Genomic DNA, 22,243 nt, shown 5'->3' with positions numbered 1-22,243 from the left:
GGGCGCGAGGGGCCGACAGGGGCGGGCGGGAGGCGGGGCTGGCGCCGGAGCACATCTCCCGGCGGCGGGCCGCGGAAGCAGTGCAGACGCGGGTCCCAGCGGATGGCTGCTATTGTGAGGCGGTTGTGGAAGGTATGAGGAGGCTGTGCTGTGACTGCCGCCCTCGCTCCGGGCCGTCAGCCCTGCCCCCGCTCCCTGCGTCCTCCCAGGCCCGGCGCCCGCCCGGGGACCTGCCCGGTCTGGGCGGCGGAGTGTTTGTTTTGCCACCTCACCCGGGCGGGGGCGAGCAGTGAAGCCCGCGGAGCGAGAGACTTGGGCCGGGGCCGGGGAAGCCAGGCAGCGGGTTAAGGTTTTTGATTTAGGGAGAGGGACCTGGGGGTAACCTAAGGAAAGGCCTCAGGTCATCGGAGGGGAGACCTGGCCCGGGGGCGGGAGGCTGGGCTGGGACCGGGGAGGCCGGGCCGGGGGAACCAAGCCCCGGGCCGGGGAGGCCAGGCAGCGGGAGGCCTGGCCAGGGGAACCGAGCCCGGGGCCGGGAGGTCGGGCACGGGGCACCGAGCTCCGAGGGCGGGGGACCTGGCGGCCGGCCGAGTGCCGGAAGGCCGGGTCAGGCGGCGGAAGGCAGCGGCAAGCTGGGAAACGGACGGCGCTACCGCCGGCGGAAGAGTGTCCCCGGGAAGCGGTGCTGCGAGGGCTGGGGCGGCCGGGTGCTCACTGTGAGATACTCGCCCTGGGGGCTGATCTTTCCAATTTTGGACGAGGCTTCCGTCTCTGCTGCCTTCCATGCCTGGGGCCTGGATTATCCCGGGTTGACAATGTGGTTTAGCTCTTCCAGAGAGTAGTTGCAGGGTTTAAACTCCAATTCCTTTTCGGCCCTGCAGAGTTTCGTGAGTGCTCGCAGCTCATACCTGTGGCTGTGTATCCGTGGCCACAGCTGGTTGGCGTCGCCTTGAAATCCCAGGCCGTGAGGAGTTAGCGAGCCCTGCTCACACTCGGCGCTCTGGTTTTCGGTGGGTGTGCCCTGCACCTGCCTCTTTCCCCCATTCTCAGTAAGTGGCACCCAAGCAGGAAACCGGAAAACATCGTTCGCAGCCCCCTCTCGCCCACCCACTTCTTTTCCTGCTTAGTCACCAAGCCTTGTCGACCTTGTAAATGTCTGCCAGATCTGTCCGCGTCTCTCCATCTCTGATTTCAGCCGTCTGACCACAGCAGCCTCTTCCCTGGTCTCTCCACTTCCAGAGCCGCCTGCTCCTTTGCAGTCCACTTTTTACAGCACAGGCAGAGGGATCTTTATGAAATGAAAGTCTAGAAAGCTCGTCCTTTGCCCTTAGGTTAAACCCAGCACTTAATATGGCTAACAAACCCCTGCGTGTGTTGGGTCCTGAGTGCCCCCACCCCTCCTTATCTTTAGCACCAATTCGATTTCTGCACGGCAATGCTGACCTTCATACCTAGTGTCTGCCTGCAACACCTCTGCATTCCCTTTCTCCCGCCATCACATTTGATTAGAAGAGCTGCTACTTAAATTTCTGTTTTCATTAAACAGTTTAAGGTTAAATCTTCCTATGCTGTGTTCTTTCTGCAGCCAGCATTCCCTAAGAGAGATGTGTCATATCCTTTGCAGTTGCTTGTTTACTATCTTCCCTGCTAGATTTGCAAGCGAACTCCAGGAGGGACGGACTTGGTTTATCTTGGTATCCTTAGTGTCTTGCCCCAAATGCGGGGCCTGGCATAACACAGTGAATGCCCATCCATTGTATTTTTACTTTTATGCCCTATCTAGAAAAAGTAGACCTGGTTTAGGATTATTCAGGAAATAATAATTAGAAAAGAAATGGTAGAGGTGACATACGGAGTCACTGAAACGATGTAAACCTGCAAGATAGCTGAAAGAGGGCCAGGCAAGGTGGTTAGACCAGACTGTATCAAAATGGGCTCAGCCACTGTGAATGTGCGTGCTGTGGTTACATGATCTCTAAAAATGAAATATAAAGCTTAAATCATCTCTATCACAGCTCGATGCTTGGACTTTGGTTTTGCTTTGCCTTTTTGCAAAAGAAGGTTTTTGAAAGTGAAAAATATTTTAGTGAATGGACGAACAGTTTATTGGAGTATGGCAACAAAACCTGTTCAAAGTACATTAGACATTGTACCTAGTTAAATCAGATTTGCTTTTGCTATCCTGAATAAAGGCCTTGCCTCTTGCCATTTGAAGAGACTGGCATCTGATATAGGCAATTATAATGCTTCTTTACTGTTTTGTTTTCAAACCTCGTTTAACACAATCTCCTACTGCTTCATCCCCCTACAAAGCAGTCTTTATTTTGATGAATGATATATTACATTGCTTCTGGTGCCTACTATTAGATCGTTAAGCTCTGCCCCAAAGATAGGAAGCACTGGTGTTCGGGCCTAAAAAAAGATGGGAGAATTCTTAGATTTATATAATATTCTTTCTCTGCATGTTTTGTTCTTACCTTCACATGTTGCCTGTAGAGCTTCTTTGCATTACAATAATGAAATCAAGCTACCTGATATGTATTGGACACCGTCTGGCATCTGCCTTGTTGAGCCACTTTTGAATACCAGTGAGCATCGGTATAAGCCCTGCATAGAGATAGGGTTTGTCTCTTCCACTGCTTGATACACTCAGGGTCTAGTATAGTACTCTGCACACAGTTGGTGTTCAGTAAATTGTTATGGTGCAAATATCAAATGAATAAATGCTACTGAATCTGAGTTTTGGCAGTTTCAGTCTTCCTGACAGCAGGATTTCTTCAAGCGGTTTTAAACTTGAATCTAATTCTGCAAAGTAGTCATCCTTGGTGGGAGTGCTGAGGCTTTAAAGTCATCTGTAATTTTTATAAAAAGGCATCGAGATCCTCCATTTTACACTTATATCATACAAATCATTTAGATCTGTGAAGGCTTTCCCATTTTCTCCTTTTGTCCTTCCAAAAACACCATCCTAGGACTTCACCTGGCACAGGGAAGACAGATCGTTTGCACATAGTAAGTGCCCTTCTTTCTAACTTGTGTCATAAACTCAGAGGCTTTGAATAGTGGGGAGTGCTCTGTACTGTCTTCCTGGTCACGTGGCCCTTGCCAGAGGAAAGGAAAGGATGGTTTGTTTGTATAGTACAATGGAACTTATTTCAGTGTATTCTGTATTTGATTTTACATTCCTGTTCTCATATTTTTACCTTAATTACATAACAAATATTAAAAGATTGACTTCACCAGGCCCAGTTACAATAGCCAGTTTGATAATTCTTATATGTACTCAAATGAATTCAGAGACCAGATGGGAAAAGATTTTGATAAAACCTCTGGTGCATCACAACTGAAGTCTTTTCTTGTCCAAACTATTGTGAAACAGATGTTCTTTCTGTTTCATTTGCTAAACCTGGAAACGTGACTGCTTTTGAGACTTTGTCCTCTCTGACAGGTAATAAATATAATCCTGATATTTTTCAAGTTGTTTGACAGAAGCGTAATCTCCCCAGAAGTCCTGCTGGACAGGCTTCACTTTTCCTTTGGAGGAACACAGAGATACAGGAAATATGTTTTAATGACATATACCTAACGCTGAACATGAAACCAGTTATTTTATTTTTATTATTATTATTTTTAGAAACAGCCTTGCTGTGTCACCCAAGCTCAAGTGCAGTGGTGCGATCATAGCTCACTGCAGCCTCCAATTCCTATGCTCAAGTAATCCTCTTGCCTCAGCCTCCTGAGTAGCTGGGACTACAGGTGTGTGCCACCATGCCAGGCTACTTGTTTTTACTTTGTTATAGAGATGGGGTCTCTCTGTGTTGCCCAGACTGGTCTTGAACACATGATCTCAACCAGTCCTCCCACCTCGGCCTCCCAAAGTGCTGGGATTACAGGCGCGAGCCACTGTGTCTGGCCTATTTCACTTTAGAAGTAAATTGAATGCCACATGCGGAGTTTGTTAAATTTTTTTAAAAAAGGAAAGAAAACACAAAAGTAAACTACCTAGTCGCATCAGAAATGCCATAGTCATTTTTGCCATTTTTTCATTCATTAGAATTCAGTGCATTATGTTATTTTGTTATCTCTGCAGTAACTTTCTATCATGTTATTTATTTTCTTTGTCTTATTTAAAGCTTCTGAGATTATGGATTTTTGTTTCCTTCCCTGAAGTTAAGTGTTATCACTCCTATATAGTACTAAGCTGTCTACAGAATAGTGGGAGTCTGCCCTCTTGAGTTGGGAAGATCCTAGTTTGAATCTTGGCTGTGCCACTTTAAAGTTCATTAACTTCTCTTAGCCTCAGTCACCTGAACTCTGCAGTGGGGATCCTTATGCCTCAGAGTGTCATTGGGAGGACTCACGAAAAATACGCTTGTACTTTGAGTTCAGTACCTGGCCTGTATGAGCCAGCATTAAGAGGGACAGTCATCACGCAGCGCTTTGCACACAGCTCTCACGCCACATGCAGCACTGTTCTTCCTTTGGCTACTGTTTTGGTAAATCTTTACTAGTAAATGTTTCTTAAAAGCATTTACATTCATGGACATGATTCAGAAGCTAACAGTTGTTTTTTAGGTCTCACTTTGAGATTTAAAAACCCTTAGGGCAGAGACCAGATTTTATTTCTTACCTCAGAGTTTCCCTGTAGGACAGGAACCAGCAACAGCCTAATGAGCTGATTAAGAATTTTAGAGATTTAAAATTTAAATCAGGATTGCCAGTTTTAGAGACTGGCACATAAATGTTTTCATTTAAGGCAGTGACTGTTTCCTTTAGGATATGATTTTTTATCCTTCTAAGATGAGATCACCATCCTCAGAATAATTTGTACCCCGCTGGGCACTAGCTAATGGAGGTGATGTCATGCTAAGCAGCACTTCAGTGAGTTTTGCGGGAACCAAAGCTCTGCTCCCAGGATTGTGGATTTGGTGCTTTCATGTGGAAAAAGCAGATGATGACAAGTAGAGAGCAAATGTGCGCATGTCTGATGCTGTAAGGATTTCCTTTACCATCATATAAATTTTTAAAGTATATCAAAATAAACTGATAACTGAGAAAATATATGTTGTTCAGATACTAATAATGAAGTTAATGAAGTCCACTGTAGTATTGGTCCCTGAGAAATCTTTATCAAATAGACAATATTTTAAATCCTATTGTAAAATAATTTATTTTTTCTTTCAGTTTTAGAGACTGGCAATCCTAATTTAACATCTCCTTTTGAATTCCCCACCACAGGCACACTTTCACACATTCACTCTTCAATAACAGGTTGTTTCAAATTGTTAATACTTTATAGCTTAATATAGAAATTTCACTTTAGAAATTAATTTTTATTTCTCTGCCTTAATGCTATAGATGTTATAGTCTGCTTTACTTCAGTATTGTAATGAGTAGTTGGCTAACCACCATGTAAACAGGGAGAACATCCTAGTTTTTTACTTGTGTAGGAAAACACAGCTTGAAATGTCTAAGTATCTATTTTAGAGTGAAGTAAATTTATACTGACAATATTTTTTTGTGTTTGAAGACCTGACTGTTACAGCGTTGGTGGCAAGTGTTAAGGGATCCAGGAACTAGACAAGTAATTCTGAGACCTGAGTTCCAGGTTTCTAAGTAATATCAGTTGGTCTACTGAGAACTTTGCCATAAACATGTGTGTTCAGAAATTTCCTTTCTTAGCAGCAGCATCCTGAATTGATGAACAGAATTACACACACATCAGCCCAGTAAGAAACAATTCATGTTAAGTCCGTTGCTATGCCAGGATAAATTTTTTAAATCCCAATTATTTTTCCTATTTATATTTTGTCAAATAAGAATGTTCTAAAAACCAAAATTTCTGTTTTTTTTTTTTTGTTTGTTTGTTTGTTTTTGAGACGGAGTCCCGCTCTTTAGCCCAGGCCGGATTGCAGTGGCACAGTCTCGGCTCACTGCAAGCTCCGCCTCCCAGCTTCACGCCATTCTCCTGCCTCAGCCTCCTGAGTAGCTGGGACTACAGGCACCCGCCACCACGCCTGGCTAATTTTTTATATTTTTAGTAGAGACGGGGTTTCACCGTGTTAGCCAGGATGGTCTTGATCTCCCGAACTTGTGATCCGCCCGCCTCGGCCTCCCAAAGTGCTGGGATTACAGGCAGAATTTCTGTTTTCATTTAAGGCAGTGACTATTTCCCTTAGGATGTGATTTTTTTATCCTTCTAAGATGAGATCACCATCCTCAGAATAATTTGTACCCCGCTGGGCACTAGCTAATGGAGGTGATGTCATGCTAAGCAGCACTTCAGTGAGTTTTGCGGGAACCAAAGCTCTGCTCCCAGGAGTGTGGATTTGGCGCTTTCATGTGGAAAAAGCGGATGATGACAAGTAGAGAACCAATGTGCGCATGTCTGATGCTGTAAGGATTTCATCTGCCATCATATAAATTTTTAGAAGTATATCAAAATAAACTGATAACTGAGGCAATGTATGTTGTTCAGATACTAATAATGAAGTTAATGAAGTCCACTATAGTATTTGTATAGTATTTGTATATTATAGTACTCTGAAAAGCTGGTCACTATTTAAAGTTTCCATTACCAGTCACAAGGAGAGAATAATTTTATCCCACAATTTTATTGCTGGCAAAAGACACAAGTTTATTAAAAGTCAGTATTTCAGTGTAAGAGTTACTAGACTGTTTGCAGAAGTGTTCAAAAGAGATCTTTAGGTCCTTGGTTGTCTGTGGAAGCTGATCAGCATTTAGGGGTTCCTGAGCACAGACTGTGAACCCTGCATTTGGCACATGCATTCAGAGAGCCAATTTGAGGCAGACTGGGGGCTAGAAAGGATACTGCCAGGAGCTCCAGGTTCAGCTTCCAAAGTTATTAAGCCTTATTTCCCAGTTTTTAAATTAGACTTCATTTTTTAGAGCAGTTTTAGGTTCAAACCAAAATTGAGAAGAACGTACAGAGACATCCTGTATCCCACCTGCCCCCCAACACGTGCATAGTCTCCCCCATTATCAACACCCTGCACCAGAGTGGTACATTCTTATAAAGGAACCTACACTGACACGTCATCATCACCCAAACGCCATCGTTCACCATCAAGTTCACTCTTGGTGCTATTTATCCTATGGGTTTGGACAAATTTACAAGGACTTGTATCCACCATTATATTGTCACACTGAGTAGTTTCACTGCCTTAAAAATTCTCCGTGCTGGCCGGGCGCGGTGTCTCACGCCTGTAATCCCAGCACTTTGGGAGGCCAAGGCGGGCAGATCACGAGGTTAGGAGTTCGAGACCAGCCTGGCCAACATGGTGAAACCCCGTCTCTACTAAAAATACAAAAATTAGCCTGGCATGGTGGCATGCGCCTGTAATCCCAGCTACTCAGGAGGCTGAGGCAGGAGAATCGCTTGAAACCTAAAGGCGGAGGTTGCAGTGAGCCGAGACCGCGCCACTGCACTCCAGCCTGAGCAACGAGCGAAATTCCATCTCAAAACAAAAAAGAACAAAAAAAAAAATTCTGTGCTGTCTCCCTCCCTCCTAGCCACTGGCAACCACTGATCTTTTTACTGTCTCCGTAGTTTTGCCTTTTCCAGATTGTCAGATAGTTGGAATCATGCGGTATATATGGCCTTTTCAAACTGGCTTCTTTCACTTAGTAATAATGCATTTAAAGTGTTCATGGCTTGCTAGCTCATTTCTTTTTAGTGCTCAGTAATATTCTGTTCTCTGGATATACCACGGTTTATTTATTCATTCACCGACTGAAGGACATCTTAGTTGCTTCTAGTTTTGACAGTTATGAATAAAACTGCTATAAACATCTGTGTGCAGGCTTTTGTGCGAACATAAGTTTTCAACTCCTTTGGGTAAATACCAAAGAGTGCGTATTTACCATATGGCTGGATCATATGGTAAGAGTATGTTTAGTTTTGTAGGAAACTGCCAAACTGTCTTTCGAGTTGACTGTACCATTTTGCATTTCCACGAGCAGTGATTGAGAATCCCTGTTGCTCCACATCCTCACCAGCATTCGGTGTTGATGGTGTTCTGGATTTTGGCCATTCTGCTAGGTGTGTAGTGATACCTCATTGTTGCTTTAATTAGCATTTCCCATTATTTGCAGTCTGTGTATCTTTGAGGAGGCCCACTGGATTTTCACTTTAGATTTTCTATAGATTGGCCATAAAGTCTTGAAACAAAGATATTTTCTCATGGATTATAATGCAATATCAGTAAACTATTATGTGTTCACCTACGTTTCCAGACTTGTTAGCTACCCTGTACTGTTCTCTCAGTTAATCAAGTTAACCACAATTTGTTTCTCAGCCACAGGTGGCTAATGATTTTGTCTGTGGTCTGTCCACTTTGAATTGATGTGCATGGGGCAAGTTGGTCTCTATGATATTCATGGTTCAAGGAAGTTCGAGATTTCCTGGTACCTAATACATGTTTATTGTACATATGAAAGAAAAAAAGGCAGATAGACGGGAACATGGTACTGAGCATGATAGAGGCAAGGAAGGGTGGCTACTGTGATAGGAGAATACCCCTATTTTTGTCACTCTTGAAACAGGGCCAAGAGTTGAAATTGGCTAGAACAATCCTGACCTTTGTTGATATTGTTTTATAGAATAATATTTGTTACTGTTTTCTCACTTTAAAAAAATGCAGATGTTATAGAAAAATTAGAAGATATAGAGGAATGTTAAGGAGTAAATAAGTTGTCAGTAATGCCATCACCCAGACAGCCACTGTTAATAAATATGTTAATATGTGAAGACATACTAATATGTAATATGTACTGAGTGACTAATGGCAGGTCACTTAGTAGCTGTCTCGATTATCAGATCAACTGTCATGGTTTGGCAGTGCTTATGTTCAGGTACCCTTATTAGTTATTGTTGTTAATCCCTTTCTGCGCCCAATTTATAAACTAAACTTTTTCATAGGTATGTACGTATAGGAAAAAATATGCTGCATATAGGCTCAGTACTGTATTTGGTTTCAAGCATCTACTGGGGGACTTGGGAGGTACCCCCTGCCCCTGCCCCACAGGTATACTACTGTATAATTATTCTTCTATCTAAAGTAAGATCTAATGGAAGATAGGAACTTTGTCTTGTCTTCCACTCTGTCCTATTTCCCAGGATGATACCTGGCACAAAGTATTTGTTTACTGACAAACTAAAAGATGATTTATCCCAATTATACTCACATCTTCCCTTGGTTTTCCAGAAAGCCTACAGGAAGTAAGATGGTAGAAAAGCAAAGTCTTCGTAGAAATGCAGAGCATAGACTGGCTCTTGGAGAAGGTCAAACATCACCCTCTCCTGTGGTTAAGTTGAGATGGTGGCACTGGCTGTCTTCTATATTATTGCTGCACCTTTCCTCACCAGGGGTGCACACAAAACTGGGAGAGAGGGGAGGAAGGAGCTTAGCTTTGTCTTAATAGAAGGGAAGAAATGATGTTTTCCAAGAGACCTTGAAATTGGGGACCTTGGTAAAGGTTTCAGTTTGGGAAGATAAAAAAGTCCTGGGACGGATTCCAACAGTGTAACTGTACTCAATGCCACTGAGCTGGACGCTTAAGAGTGGTAAATTTTATGTCTATTTTACCACAGTTTTAAAGATTAAAATTTTTAAAAGTGGGGGAAGTTACCTAGGACTTTCTAGAAGGACTTTTGAGGGTGAGCAAGTTCTGTTATAGGCTTGTGTATTATTTTGGTATTTCTGATTGTATCATAGGAGTGAGGTTAAAGTTGTATTTTGACTGGAATTTTTGACATTGTCAGGGTTTCTAGAGTGTGGAGAAGGTCATTCAGTATTTTTTGTTTTTGTTTTTTGTTTTGCCTTTGTTCTTGTTTTCCTCTATTTAGGGAGGTGGATTGCCATGGGAAGTACCTTTGCTTTGAAAAGCCAGAAAATGCCTGGTAGAACTCCAGAAAAGTAGTAAGGAGCTGGCTTCTTCAGAGGCAGCATAGCAGAGTGGGAAGAGGGCCCTGTCACTTAGCTTGTGACTGTCGACAAAGTCACTTCACCACCAGAAGTTGGGTTTTCTGACTTTTAGAATTTTGAAAAGATTAAAAATGAGTGCCTTGCAAAGTACCTGGTATATATTAAGTGCTCAATAAGTGATAGTTGCTTTGATTCTAAGAACTGGTTCACCTTGTGAGATATAATCGTGTGATGGAAGAATGAAAGCAGAAACTTTAGTTTCTACTTTTACATTTCCTGGGCCATTTTACTACCCTAAATGAGAAGCTGTGCTTCCAAAACCCAGTTTAAAAGTAAAGACTAGGCCGGGTGCGGTGGCTCTTGCCTGTAATCCCAGCACTTTAGGAGGCCTAGGTGGGCAGATCACTTGAACTCAGGAGTTTGAGACCAGCCTGGGCAATACAGCGAGACCGTATGTCTACAAAAAATACAAAAATTAGCCAGACATGGTGGTGCATGCCTGTAATCCCAGCTACTCGGGAGGCTGAGGCGGGAGAATTTGAGTCCAGGAGATCGAAGCTGCAGTGAGCCATGATTGCGCCGCTGCCCTCCAACCTGGGTGACAGAGTGAGACCCTGCCTCCAAAGAAAAAAAAAAAAGAATAAAGATTAATGGAGATTTGGAACATCTTGATACTGTATCTTGGGAATCTAAGCATTGTAGAATTGTGTTATGTGAGTTATACCATTGTGGTGGGAAGTTTTTGATTTTTGTTTTAACTGTGTTGAGTTGCAGTTCTTAGAAATGACCCGACGTGTTGTCTTACAAAAGAAATAAACTGTAATCTGTATCTTGATCTGATGAGGGTATGTAAATATAAAAAATCGAGCTGTATACTTTCTATATGCTTTATGTAGTTCACTATATATAATTCATAGCTCAATTAAAAAGAGAGAGAGAGGCTAAATTGTATGTACCATTGCAAAGAAATCATTATCCCCAGAACTGACTCACATACAGCTTTAACAGTAGAGGGGGAACTAAGGTATTAATTTGGAAAAATAATCACTGGGATAATTAATATAATGCAGTGGTTTTATGGCTGATTTTTTATTAACTTCTATTTTCTTTGTATTCTAGTTAATAAAGGTATCCATGGAGAACACTGAAAACTCAGTGGATTCAAAATCCATTAAAAATTTGGAACCGTGAGTATTTAAATTGAATTCTTTATAATCAGAGAAAGATGGGGATGTGTAACAAGCAAACCTCGAGGAGTGGGGAAAGAGGAAAGAGAGTGGTCTCTCTTTCAGGCCAGAGAGACCAAGTGACTTCCTACCTCAGACAGCTGTGTGGCTTTGCATAAACTGACTTTTCTTCTCTGAACCTCGTCTTTAACATGGGGCTAAAACTTTCACAGAACTGAAGGGAAGATGAAAGGAAAGGCCTAGTAGGGTGTGTGACCCATAGTTGGAAACCTAGTCCTGGAACCAAAAGGACACCACAGAAGAGGCAGGACTCCCAAGCGCCGGTGCTTTCTACCCTCCCGAATCGCTCTATAGGATTAGAGGGTTTAGGTTTGGGAGGAGTTTCTTGACCTCTTGTTTATGAGTTTTTACGACTATAATGCAATGCCAGTTTTCAGTCCGGGGACAAACTGCCTAGTTATGGATGAATTTTACCCTTTTTTTCCCCGTGTCTTTTTGGAATATTCTGCTTATTAATGCTTCCAATAACTAGCAGATGGAAAAAGGAAAAAGATAAAACTCAAATTCACTTTTTAATTCTTGTCTGTTATTATTTATTTGGGATCTCTCGTAATACTTTAAATTCTGAAAGTTTATTTCTGAAACTCAGTATTGTTATTCTCGGCTGCCCTGAAAATTACAAACTAATTTTATTACTAAACAATATGATTACAGAAATACTATTAACAAGTTACCACTAAAGATTTCACAATTTTGTTTAGCAAAGGGATTTTTCTAGAAAGTAAACTTTTAAAATGCAGTCCCATTTTAGAGAGTTGTTGCTGTCATTTAAATCATTTTAGCCAGTGCAGTGGCTTGCTCCTGTAATACCAGCTACGTGGGAGCTGTGGCAGGAGGATCACTTGAGGTGGAGAGTTTGAAACCAGCCTGGGCAACGTAACGAGACCCTGTCTCTACAAAAAAACAAAAAACAATTAGTCCACCATGGTGTGTGTGCTTGTGTGCTTGTAGTCAGTCCTAGCTACACGCCAGAGGTTACAGTGAAGTAAGACCCCATCTCTTCAAAAAAATCCTTTGAAAGTGATTTACACATTTTCCTACTACTTTTTTTTTTCTTTCTTTTTTGAGACAGGCTGGAGTGCAGTGATGTGATTATGGCTCACTGCACTCCTGGGCTCCAGTAATCCTCCTGAGTAGCTAGGACTACAGACATGTGCCACCATGCCTGGTTATTTTTGTTTTTTATTTTTGTAGAGATGGGGGTCTTGCTGTGTTGCCCAGGCTGGTGTCCAATTCCTGGCCTCAAGGGATCCTCTTGCCTCGGCCTCCCAAAGTGCTGGGAGTACAGGCGTGAACCACCCTGCCTGGCCCTACCTTTTCATGTCATGCAGAACACCACTTCAATAACAAGTTGCACGGGAGCCCCAGACAGGTTTAGGGTTGTTTCGATCCTTTGGTAAGTTGCCCTCACAGTCCCGGCTTTCACAGCCTCTGCCTTTTATTAGGAGTATCCCCTCATGGACTAGCTATCATATGCTTGCAAAGTACCTACCTCCTTAGGAGGCACCCAGAGCACGTGGGGAAGGGGTGTCGGGAGCTGGGAGTCGTAAGTCCCATGATCCATCATCTGTAGGACTCAAAGGTCAAGTCACGCTTTCAGGATTTAACTTCAATCTGTAAATGTGAGGCTGTTCACCTCTGGTTAAAAATCATAACTGTTTTCTCACCTTGACTCCTTTAATTTACTACATTTAATCTTTTTCCAACAGTATTTTTGGAATTGTGTATAATGTGAGATGCTCTTAAGGTTAAGTGCATGAGTATATGGACTGTAGGTGTTAGTATTTGGTAGTTCCTAGACCTGTTTTTGCCTGACTCTTGGTCTAGATCAGGGATCAAGCTTAAGGCCTGTTTTTATCAACTTTCGTTGGAATATAGGCACACCCATTCGCTTACATATTGTCCTAAGCCCGTTTCACCAGGATAATTGAGCAGCTATGGCTGGGCACAGTGGCTCACAACTGTAATCCCAGCACTTTTGGAGGCCAAGGCAGGAGGATCACTTGAGGCCAGGAGTTCAAGACTAGCCTGGGCAACATAGCGAGATCCTGTCTCTAAAAAAGAAAATACAGAAATTAGCTGGGCATGGTGGGGCATGCCTGTCTGTAGTCCTAGCTACTCAGAAGGCTGAGGAAGGAGTATCACTGGAGCCCAAGAGTTCAAAGTTGCAGTGAGCTATGATGGCACCACTGCACTCCAGCTTGGGTGACAGAGCCAGACCATGTCTCAAAAGAATAGAATTGAGTAGCTGTAACAGAAACCAGATGGCCCACAAGCCTAAAACACTTAATATTTAGCCCATTAAAAAAAAAGTTTACTGACCCCAATCTAGATAGCAGAGGTTTTTTTAGATAAGTGACTTCCAGACAGATATTTTCAATTATTTACAATAATGCTTTTATATATTAATAAATTACTAATTTGTTTAGCTCATGGGGTTTAAAGAATAATTTATGAATTGTGATAAATATTGTGCTTTGAGTTATATTTGCGTTTTGTTGATTTCCCATCATTTCAGGGTAATTTTTAAGATTTTTACTCTTACCTCAAAGGATAAAATATTTCACAAAGTTAATAAGTAATTTTTAAATTATAAAGGTATTTGATGAAATTTTGAAGAATTTAGAGGAAAATGTAAAACATGGAAGTTAAAAGCCTGAACTCTGAAGTCCAACAGATGCTTTCCTTCCTTCTTGGCTGTGACACAATATTTGCATAACCTTTAGCACATTACTTAGCCTCACGTCAGGTCATTTTCTCATCTGTATAACTGTTGATGTGAAATTGAAATGAAGACAGCCTGGTTTATAACATTCAACAAGTGTTAACTGTTACTGTGAGTTATAAAAATTGCACTAATATAAATAGAAGGCGTGGTCATTTCTACCTTTGTAAAGCTATTATTTGATTTCTAAACAGAAAGATCATACATGGAAGCGAACCGATGGACTCTGGAATATCCCTGGACAACAGTTATAAAATGGATTATCCTGAGATGGGTTTATGTATAATAATTAATAATAAGAATTTTCATAAAAGCACTGGTATGTGTCTTACATAATTTTTAATCCTTTTCAAATGTTTGTGCCATTTACATTTGATATAATATTAAAAGCAGTATTATTGAGCTATTAGACAGTAAACTGTGACACAGACTAGCTGTGAAGTAGAGATTGGGCAGGACCTACAGGTCCTCTGATACACTGTGAACGCTTCACTCTTCTGCCCAACTTCACAGCCTCCTCTTGCTGGCCTCCTATCTGTATGCTTGGTTGCCTCTGCCCTGACTTCCCTGTAGCCCTTGCTTCTTTTTCTTCTTTCTGCTCCCTCTTTGATCCCAATGGAAGGTTCTCAAAAAAACAGTTAAGTGGTAGTATTTATTTTTTCCCCAGAAACTGCAAGACATATCACAAGCATTGCCTTTTTTAATTTATGACAACCTGGAAAGTAACGATGAGATTCTGAAAGGTTAAAGACCTCGCACAGTCACACAGTATGGCGGCAGAGCTAGGTCTGTGTGGCTCCAAAGCCCAAGCTCTGAATCCATCTTCTGTTCTGCTTCACTTCCTTATATCTTCATGTGCTCTGTTGCCTGTCTTCCCTTACCCTACGAAGCTCCCCATCTTAGAGAGACCTTTCTTTTACTCTGTTCCTTTTCATTCCTTTGATATTTTGTCTCCTTCCCTTCTTCCTTAAATTTTGAATACATGTAGTTTAAGCTTGTACTCTTCATTTGTTTCCATTCCTTCTTGAGTCTTTTTCCATTTTCTGTCTCTACTACTAAAACTGCTTGCTTTAAATTTACCATGGCCTTGTCACCAGATCCCCCTCGATTTCTGTACTATGTACAACTTGAATGTAGTACTACATTTGAGAATTTTTTTTAGAAATATAGATAATAAAATCCTTCACAGTGCCAAAAAAGCTAATTAATATTTGGTGTATTGTTATTTTTTCTTGGCAGTTCTTTTTAAAGCTTGATTTTATTCATAATGTATAAGCAATGTTGTCTTCTGCTTGTTTCACTTAAAGGAATAGCATTTTCATATTGCTGCATAATTTTCATATCTGTTATAATGATTATATAATACTGCATCCCCAAAACTACCATTCACTTAATTTGAATAATTTACTGTATGAATGAACATTATGGCTGTTTCCGTTTTAAATTGATGCTATGATAATTCTTTGAATTGGCCTATTAATCATATTAGAGTTAATTTTTAATTAGAGAAGCTGTAGTAGATCTAACGTGGGCCAGTACCTATCAGAGTGGTGGTGGAAATGGAAGGAAGCCAGATTACACTGGGAAGATAGCAGGGTTTGTGTCAGATTAATTATAAGGAATGAGAAGAGAATAGTTGAAAATGGAGCTCTAAATGGCATCAGTTTTATTGCTTTTGGCTATAAGTTGAGATGCCACCTTCAACCATTAACTTAAAAACACAACACCTTGTTTACTTTTGCTTTACGCATATTTGAAAATTTACTTCTAGATATTCTGCCTCACATTTCTAGTTAGGATACCTCCTTCCTATAGAATTTTGCACTGTTGGCTCTATTGTTTCAAAAACCAAAAACAAGCATATCATTCCACTACCACCAGCACCTCCCCCCACATATTTAGACCAGCAGTCTGGGTTTTGCCCAGTGAGCTCCTTTCCTACTTTGCAATGTAAAGGTCAGGTTCTCATGAGATCTCTGGCAGGCTGGTGTTGGGCCAGGTGCCATGGCTCACACATGTAATCCCAACACTTTGGGAGGCCAAGGCAGGAGGATCCTTGAGCACCAAAGTTCAAGATCAGTCTGGGCAACACAGGGAAATCCCATCTCTACAAAACAGAAAAAAGGTAGCAGGGTGTGGTGGTGCGCACCTGTAGTCCCAGCTACTCGGGAGGCTGAGGCGGGAAGATAGCTTGAATCTGGGAGGTTGAGGCTGCAGTGAGCTGTGGTTGCTGTACTCTAGCCTGGGCCACAGAGCAAGATCCTGCCTAAAAAATAAAAATAAATAAAAATTAAAAGGCAGCCAACACATCAGCACCAGAAGCCAGTGACCTTGGCACACAGCTGAGATAATCAACAACATTTTGGAGATATGTGTAGACTTTCTGTATTTAATCTTCATACCCATCAAATTTACTCAATTCTGAGGGATGTTTCCCACCAAGATTTAGCATTTTGAAATCTGAGTGCATCATGCAGTCAATCTGTACGTTAAATGTGGAAGGTTCTCTAAAGGAGTGGTAGAAAGCCCAGGAGCCCTGGATACAGGCCCAGCATAGCTTTGTCACTTTGGACTGGTTTGTTAACTCTGCTACATGTCCCACATCTGCACAAGTGAAACTAGTAATAATATGACTCTCATGGTGATTGGAAGGATTAGAGATTAGCCATAGCAGAATACCTGATGAACAGTAATAATGTTTGGGGGTTTTCCTTGAAGGCACTATAAATGTTGTAATGCTATCTTAAAATTGTTGGGAAGTTAGAGTCAGAGAAACGCATTTCCTCTGAGTGTGACAGATGTGTGTATGTATTATAGGATCGTATTGTTTTCTAGTCTTATTTTTTTAAACTGATGATTTTCCCATGGCAACATTTTATCTGTGAAAATGACAACATAGTATATCCCATTATATAAGTTAGTATAGCTTGTCTAACCAAACCCCTATTGTTAGACATTTGTGTTTTTCACTACCTAAACAGCTGTGAAAGACATCATTTTGGCTATAACACTGATGAGCTTATATTATGAAGTATCTTATAAGCTACAAAATTGAAGAAATTTTGTTCACCATGTTCAAAACAGTTAGAATTCTCTTACCATTTAAAAGGAAGAATTTATTGTGGACTTCTGAATTGCTGAGTAGTTAATTTCATTTCAAAGTAGTTATTCTTTGTTTTCCATACAATTAAAAGTAATTCTTTCTGTTCCAAGGAATGACATCTCGGTCTGGTACAGATGTCGATGCAGCAAACCTCAGGGAAACATTCAGAAACTTGAAATATGAAGTCAGGAATAAAAATGATCTTACACGTGAAGAAATTGTGCAATTGATGCGTGATGGTAAGAAGAAACAATTAGAATGAACTTCATTGTACAATTAATTTTATACTATGGTCTAGCAATAATTATATGTATAATAAAATATGAGAATTGTGGAATTATACTGTACATAACCCTAATCTTACATACTTTAGTAAGAAGTTTAAAAAAAGTTATTTATGCCAACTTCCTAAAATGGTTTGAGATGTGTTGCCGTGCCCCAGGTTAGGTTAAGATGATCTCTTAGTTTTAGTCTCAGTTTCTTCATCATGTTCCCATACAGTATATCTGAAGTTGTTGAATAAAGTCATGGATGTTTTTTCCTTTTATTTGCAAATGTCTTTCCAGTTTCTAAAGAAGATCACAGCAAAAGGAGCAGTTTTGTTTGTGTGCTTCTGAGCCATGGTGAAGAAGGAATAATTTTTGGAACAAATGGACCTGTTGACCTGAAAAAAATAACAAACTTTTTCAGAGGGGATCGTTGTAGAAGTCTAACTGGAAAACCCAAACTTTTCATTATTCAGGTAATGTCTGACTGAGTGATTTGGTTATTGACGATTAAGCAGGGGTTACTATTCTCAATTGTAAATTATCCAAAGGATAATTTTTTTCCTGAAGCTAATGAACTATTGTTACTTTTCATTTATTTACCACTTAAAAGATATAGAGTAAATTTTAATTTTATACTTATATCAAAAAAGCTCAGCATAATTAACATCTTTTTTTTTTTTTTTTTTTTTTGAGGCAGAGCCTTGCTCTGTCGCCCAGGCTGGAGTACAGTGGCGTGATCTCCGCTCACTGCAAGCTCTGCCTCCTGGGTTCACGCCATTCTCCTGCCTCAGCCTCCTGAGTAGCTGGGACTACAGGCGCCCGCCACCAGGCCCAGCTAATTTTTAAATTTTTTTTTAATAGAGACAGGGTTTCACCATGTTAGCCAGGATGGTCTCGATCTCCTGACCTCAAGTGATCTTCCCGCCTTGGCCTCCCAAATTGCTGGGATTAAAGGCGTGAGCCACCGCGCCCGGCCAATTAACATCCATTTTTACATAGCATTTCAATTTTTTAGAAATAAGTTATATGTTCACACACAAATTTTTATAAATAAATATTTATTTTCTAACACCCAGGCCTGCCGTGGTACAGAACTGGACTGTGGCATTGAGACAGACAGTGGTGTTGATGATGACATGGCGTGTCATAAAATACCAGTGGAGGCCGACTTCTTGTATGCATACTCCACAGCACCTGGTGAGAATGTTACACATAATGAATGTTACACGTGGATTTTAAATGAATTAACTGTGACTGATTATAGAATTATACAATGAAAAGTGTGTTTCAGAGACTGTCAAGATTTTGATATCCCTAAAGATATCAAAACTTGTCTATATTTTAGGGAACCTTCATCAAAGAGAAGTCTCAAAAAGTTGTCTTTAGCCAAAAGTTTGGCTAGAAAATATGCATATATAGCCAGGCACGGTGACTCACGCCTGTAATCCTAGCGCTTTGGGAGGCCGAGGCAGGTGGATCACTTGAGGTCAGGAGTTCAAAACCAGCCTGGCCAACCTCGTCTCTACTAAAAATACAGAAAAATTAGCTGGGCGTGGTGGCACACGCCTGTAATCCCAGCTACTGGGGAGGCTGAGGCAGGAGAATCGCTTGAACCTGGGAAGCAAAGGTTGCAGTGAGCCAAGATCGCACCACTGCACTTCAGCCTGGGTGACAGAGTGAGACTCCGTCTCAGAGGAAAAAAAGAAAAGAAAATATGCATATGTAGAGTAGACTAGCACGATGTCATTCATTGGACTTAATATCAGGTAGAATATTACGTGGCAACAGAGGCCAAGTCAGAGCTTCCCCTGCATCTTAGAGAAGAAGAGAGGTACGTTTCTCAGGAGTTATTTGAAAGGTAGTAAATAAAAAAGATAAACGTGACTAGTATACCAGAGGATAGATGTGGAGTGGGAGAAAATAAAGAAGGTAAAAAACGATACATGAATATGCCGTTCACCTCCACGTTTTTACTGTTCTGCTGCACATGTCATCATCTAAATAAACATTTGTGGATTATACCACCATTTACTCACACAGCTAAGGGTGTCAGAGAGTTTGGAAACTTTAGGTAAATGTATTCTTAAGCAGTGTTGCATTTTAAAATATGCTCAATATGGTTTATCTTATCCTCTAGGCATCTTTCCAAGCAAAGCACCTCTAAGTTAAAAGCAATGGGTCTAATAGTTAACCTAGAAAAAAAAGTATGATAAATATACTATTTTCCCTTTTTGGACCAATACTTGGTAGTGTGTTTATTATACTTTATTCAGATGCTCTGTAGACAGGTAGGACACTCAAAGCAATTTGTTTCTTGGCTAAGTCAGTATTAAAATAAGGTGAAATCTGATTGGAACACTGGGCTACTTACAATGATCCTTTTTATACATCTTTACTTTTGCATCTTACCTTCTGTGTGTTTGCTGTTCTTGCCTATTGAAAGGGGAGTCCAGAAAGTAAAACTTTCAATAATTCAGTGTTCGTGAAGCTGGTCCCCGGCCAGCTTTGCTGAAAGCAAGGGGTGTACGCATAGCACACATTCGTCCTTCTTCAGCATCATTTCTTCTGAAACCAAAGGTGTCTTTTTTTTTTTATTTGTATGATTAATAAGACTTATGTAAGTTTATGCTTATTTTTGCCTTTATGACTACATAATAATTTATAGAATCAACTAAAATCAGCTATCCATGGTATTTTGGTTGTATTTTGCCTTTTAGGTTATTATTCTTGGCGAAATTCAAAGGATGGCTCCTGGTTCATCCAGTCGCTTTGTGCCATGCTGAAACAGTATGCCGACAAGCTTGAATTTATGCACATTCTTACCCGGGTTAACCGAAAGGTGGCAACAGAATTTGAGTCCTTTTCCCTTGACGCTACTTTTCATGCAAAGAAACAGATTCCATGTATTGTTTCCATGCTCACAAAAGAACTCTATTTTTATCACTAAAGAAATGGTGGGTTGGTGGTTTTTTTTAGTTTGTATGCCAAGTGAGAAGATGGTATATTTGGTACTGTATTTCCCTCTCATTTTGACCTACTCTCATGCTGCAGAGGGTACTTTAAGACATACTCCTTCCATCAAATAGAACCACTATGAAGCTACCTCAAACTTCCAGTCAGGTAGTTGCAATTGAATTAAATTAGGAATAAATAAAAATGGATACTGGTGCAGTCATTATGAGAGGCAATGATTGTTAATTTACAGCTTTCATGATTAGCAAGTTACAGTGATGCTGTGCTATGAATTTTCAAGTAATTGTGAAAAAGTTAAACATTGAAGTAATGAATTTTTATGATATTCCCCCCACTTAAGACTGTGTATTCTAGTTTTGTCAAACTATAGAAATGATGATGTGGAAGAACTTAGGCATCTGTGGGCATGGTCAAAGGCTCAAACCTTTATTTTAGAATTGATATACACAGATGACTTAACTGCATTTTTAGACCATTTATCTGGGATTATGGTTTTGTGATGTTTGTCTTGAACACTTTTGTTGTAAAAAAATAATAATAATGTTTAATATTGAGAAAGAAACTAATATTTTATGTGAGAGAAAGTGTGAGCAAACTAACTTGACTTTTAAGGCTAAAACTTAACATTCATAGAGGGGTGGAGTTTTAACTGTAAGGTGCTACAATGCAGCTGATCTACCAGCATAAATATCTTCTGATTTGTCCCTATGCATATCAGTTGAGCTTCATATACCAGCAATATATCTGAAGAGCTATTATATAAAAACCCCAAACTGTTGATTATTAGCCAGGTAATGTGAATAAATTCTATAGGAACATATGAAAATACAACTTAAATAATAAACAGTGGAATATAAGGAAAGCAATAAATGAATGGGCTGAGCTGCCTGTAACTTGAGAGTAGATGGTTTGAGCCTGAGCAGAGACATGACTCAGCCTGTTCCGTGAAGGCAGAGCCATGGACCATGCAGGAAGGGCCTACAGCCCGCTTCTCCATACGCACTGGTGTGTGTGGATGATGCTGCCAGGGCGCCATCGCCAAGTAAGAAAGTGAAGCAAATCAGAAACTTGTGAAGTGGAAATGTTCTAAAGGTGGTGAGTCAATAAAAATCATAGTACTCTTTGTAGCAAAATTCTTAAGTATGTTATTTTCTGTTGAAGTTTACAATCAAAGGAAAATAGTAATGTTTTATACTGTTTACTGAAAGAAAAAGACCTATGAGCACATAGGACTCTAGATGGCATCCAGCCGGAGGCCAGAGCTGAGCACCCAGCCCGGGAGGCAGGCTCCAGGCCTCAGCAGGTGCGGAGCCGTCACTGCACCAAGTCTCACTGGCTGTCAGTATGACATTTCACGGGAGATTTCTTGTTGCTCAAAAAATGAGCTCGCATTTGTCAATGACAGTTTCTTTTTTCTTACTAGATCTGTAACTTTTGTAAATACACATAGCATGTAATGGTATCTTAAAGTGTGTTTCTATGTGACAATTTTGTACAAATTTGTTATTTTCCATTTTTATTTCAAAATATACATTCAAACTTAAAATTACCAATGTCTTTGAGTTTTTTGTTGCTGTTGTTTTTGATGTTGTGCCACTAATTGGAAGTTAAAATGTTTTTAATCAGAAGCTTGGTTTGGAAGAGTCAAAGAGGAAGCACCAGAACCCTAGCCTAGTTTTTTGAGGTGGTGGCAGTTAGATCAGGGCAGACAGATCGCTTATGCTTCCCAAGTCCTCGCAGAAGTTCCTGACCCTGAAATGACCACAATGCCAGGAAGATACTTTGTTTGCATAGATCTCAGGCCTTAAATATGACCATATGTGTGAATTTGAAACTTTTTCCACAAGATAAGTGTCTAATGGGAAGAACAACCTAAGAGGATATACAACAAGCCGTTGATGTTTACTGATGGCCTCCTCTGGGCGCTGGGATTTTGACAGAGGGATTTGCTGTCTTTTTACTTCATATGCTTAGAAAAG

At 40.6% G+C, this 22,243-nt stretch overlaps 1 protein-coding gene across 3 annotated transcripts; it reads left to right on the top strand.

Annotated features, from left to right (window-relative positions):
* Positions 1-6: 6 nt before the first annotated feature.
* On the top strand, positions 7-21,813 carry CASP3 (caspase 3). 3 transcript variants are annotated; one of them, XM_063705674.1, is made up of 8 exons: positions 50-132; positions 882-1,010; positions 11,067-11,134; positions 14,114-14,238; positions 17,133-17,261; positions 17,589-17,764; positions 18,368-18,488; positions 20,009-21,813. In XM_063705674.1, the coding sequence occupies exons 3-8, from the start codon at positions 11,082-11,084 to the stop codon at positions 20,236-20,238; spliced, it is 834 nt and encodes a 277-aa protein (XP_063561744.1). In that variant the 5' UTR covers positions 50-132; positions 882-1,010; positions 11,067-11,081; the 3' UTR covers positions 20,239-21,813. The 3 variants fall into 3 exon arrangements, with proteins under 3 accessions (XP_004040734.2, XP_063561744.1, XP_063561745.1); XM_063705675.1 differs by having other exon boundaries at positions 882-1,049; XM_004040686.5 differs by lacking the exon at positions 882-1,010 and having other exon boundaries at positions 7-132.
* Positions 21,814-22,243: the final 430 nt, after the last annotated feature.

Source organism: Gorilla gorilla, chromosome 3 (genome assembly GCF_029281585.2).
Source record: "Gorilla gorilla gorilla isolate KB3781 chromosome 3, NHGRI_mGorGor1-v2.1_pri, whole genome shotgun sequence".
Taxonomy (NCBI): domain Eukaryota; kingdom Metazoa; phylum Chordata; class Mammalia; order Primates; family Hominidae; genus Gorilla; species Gorilla gorilla.
This window is presented reverse-complemented; position numbering and strand designations above follow the sequence as displayed.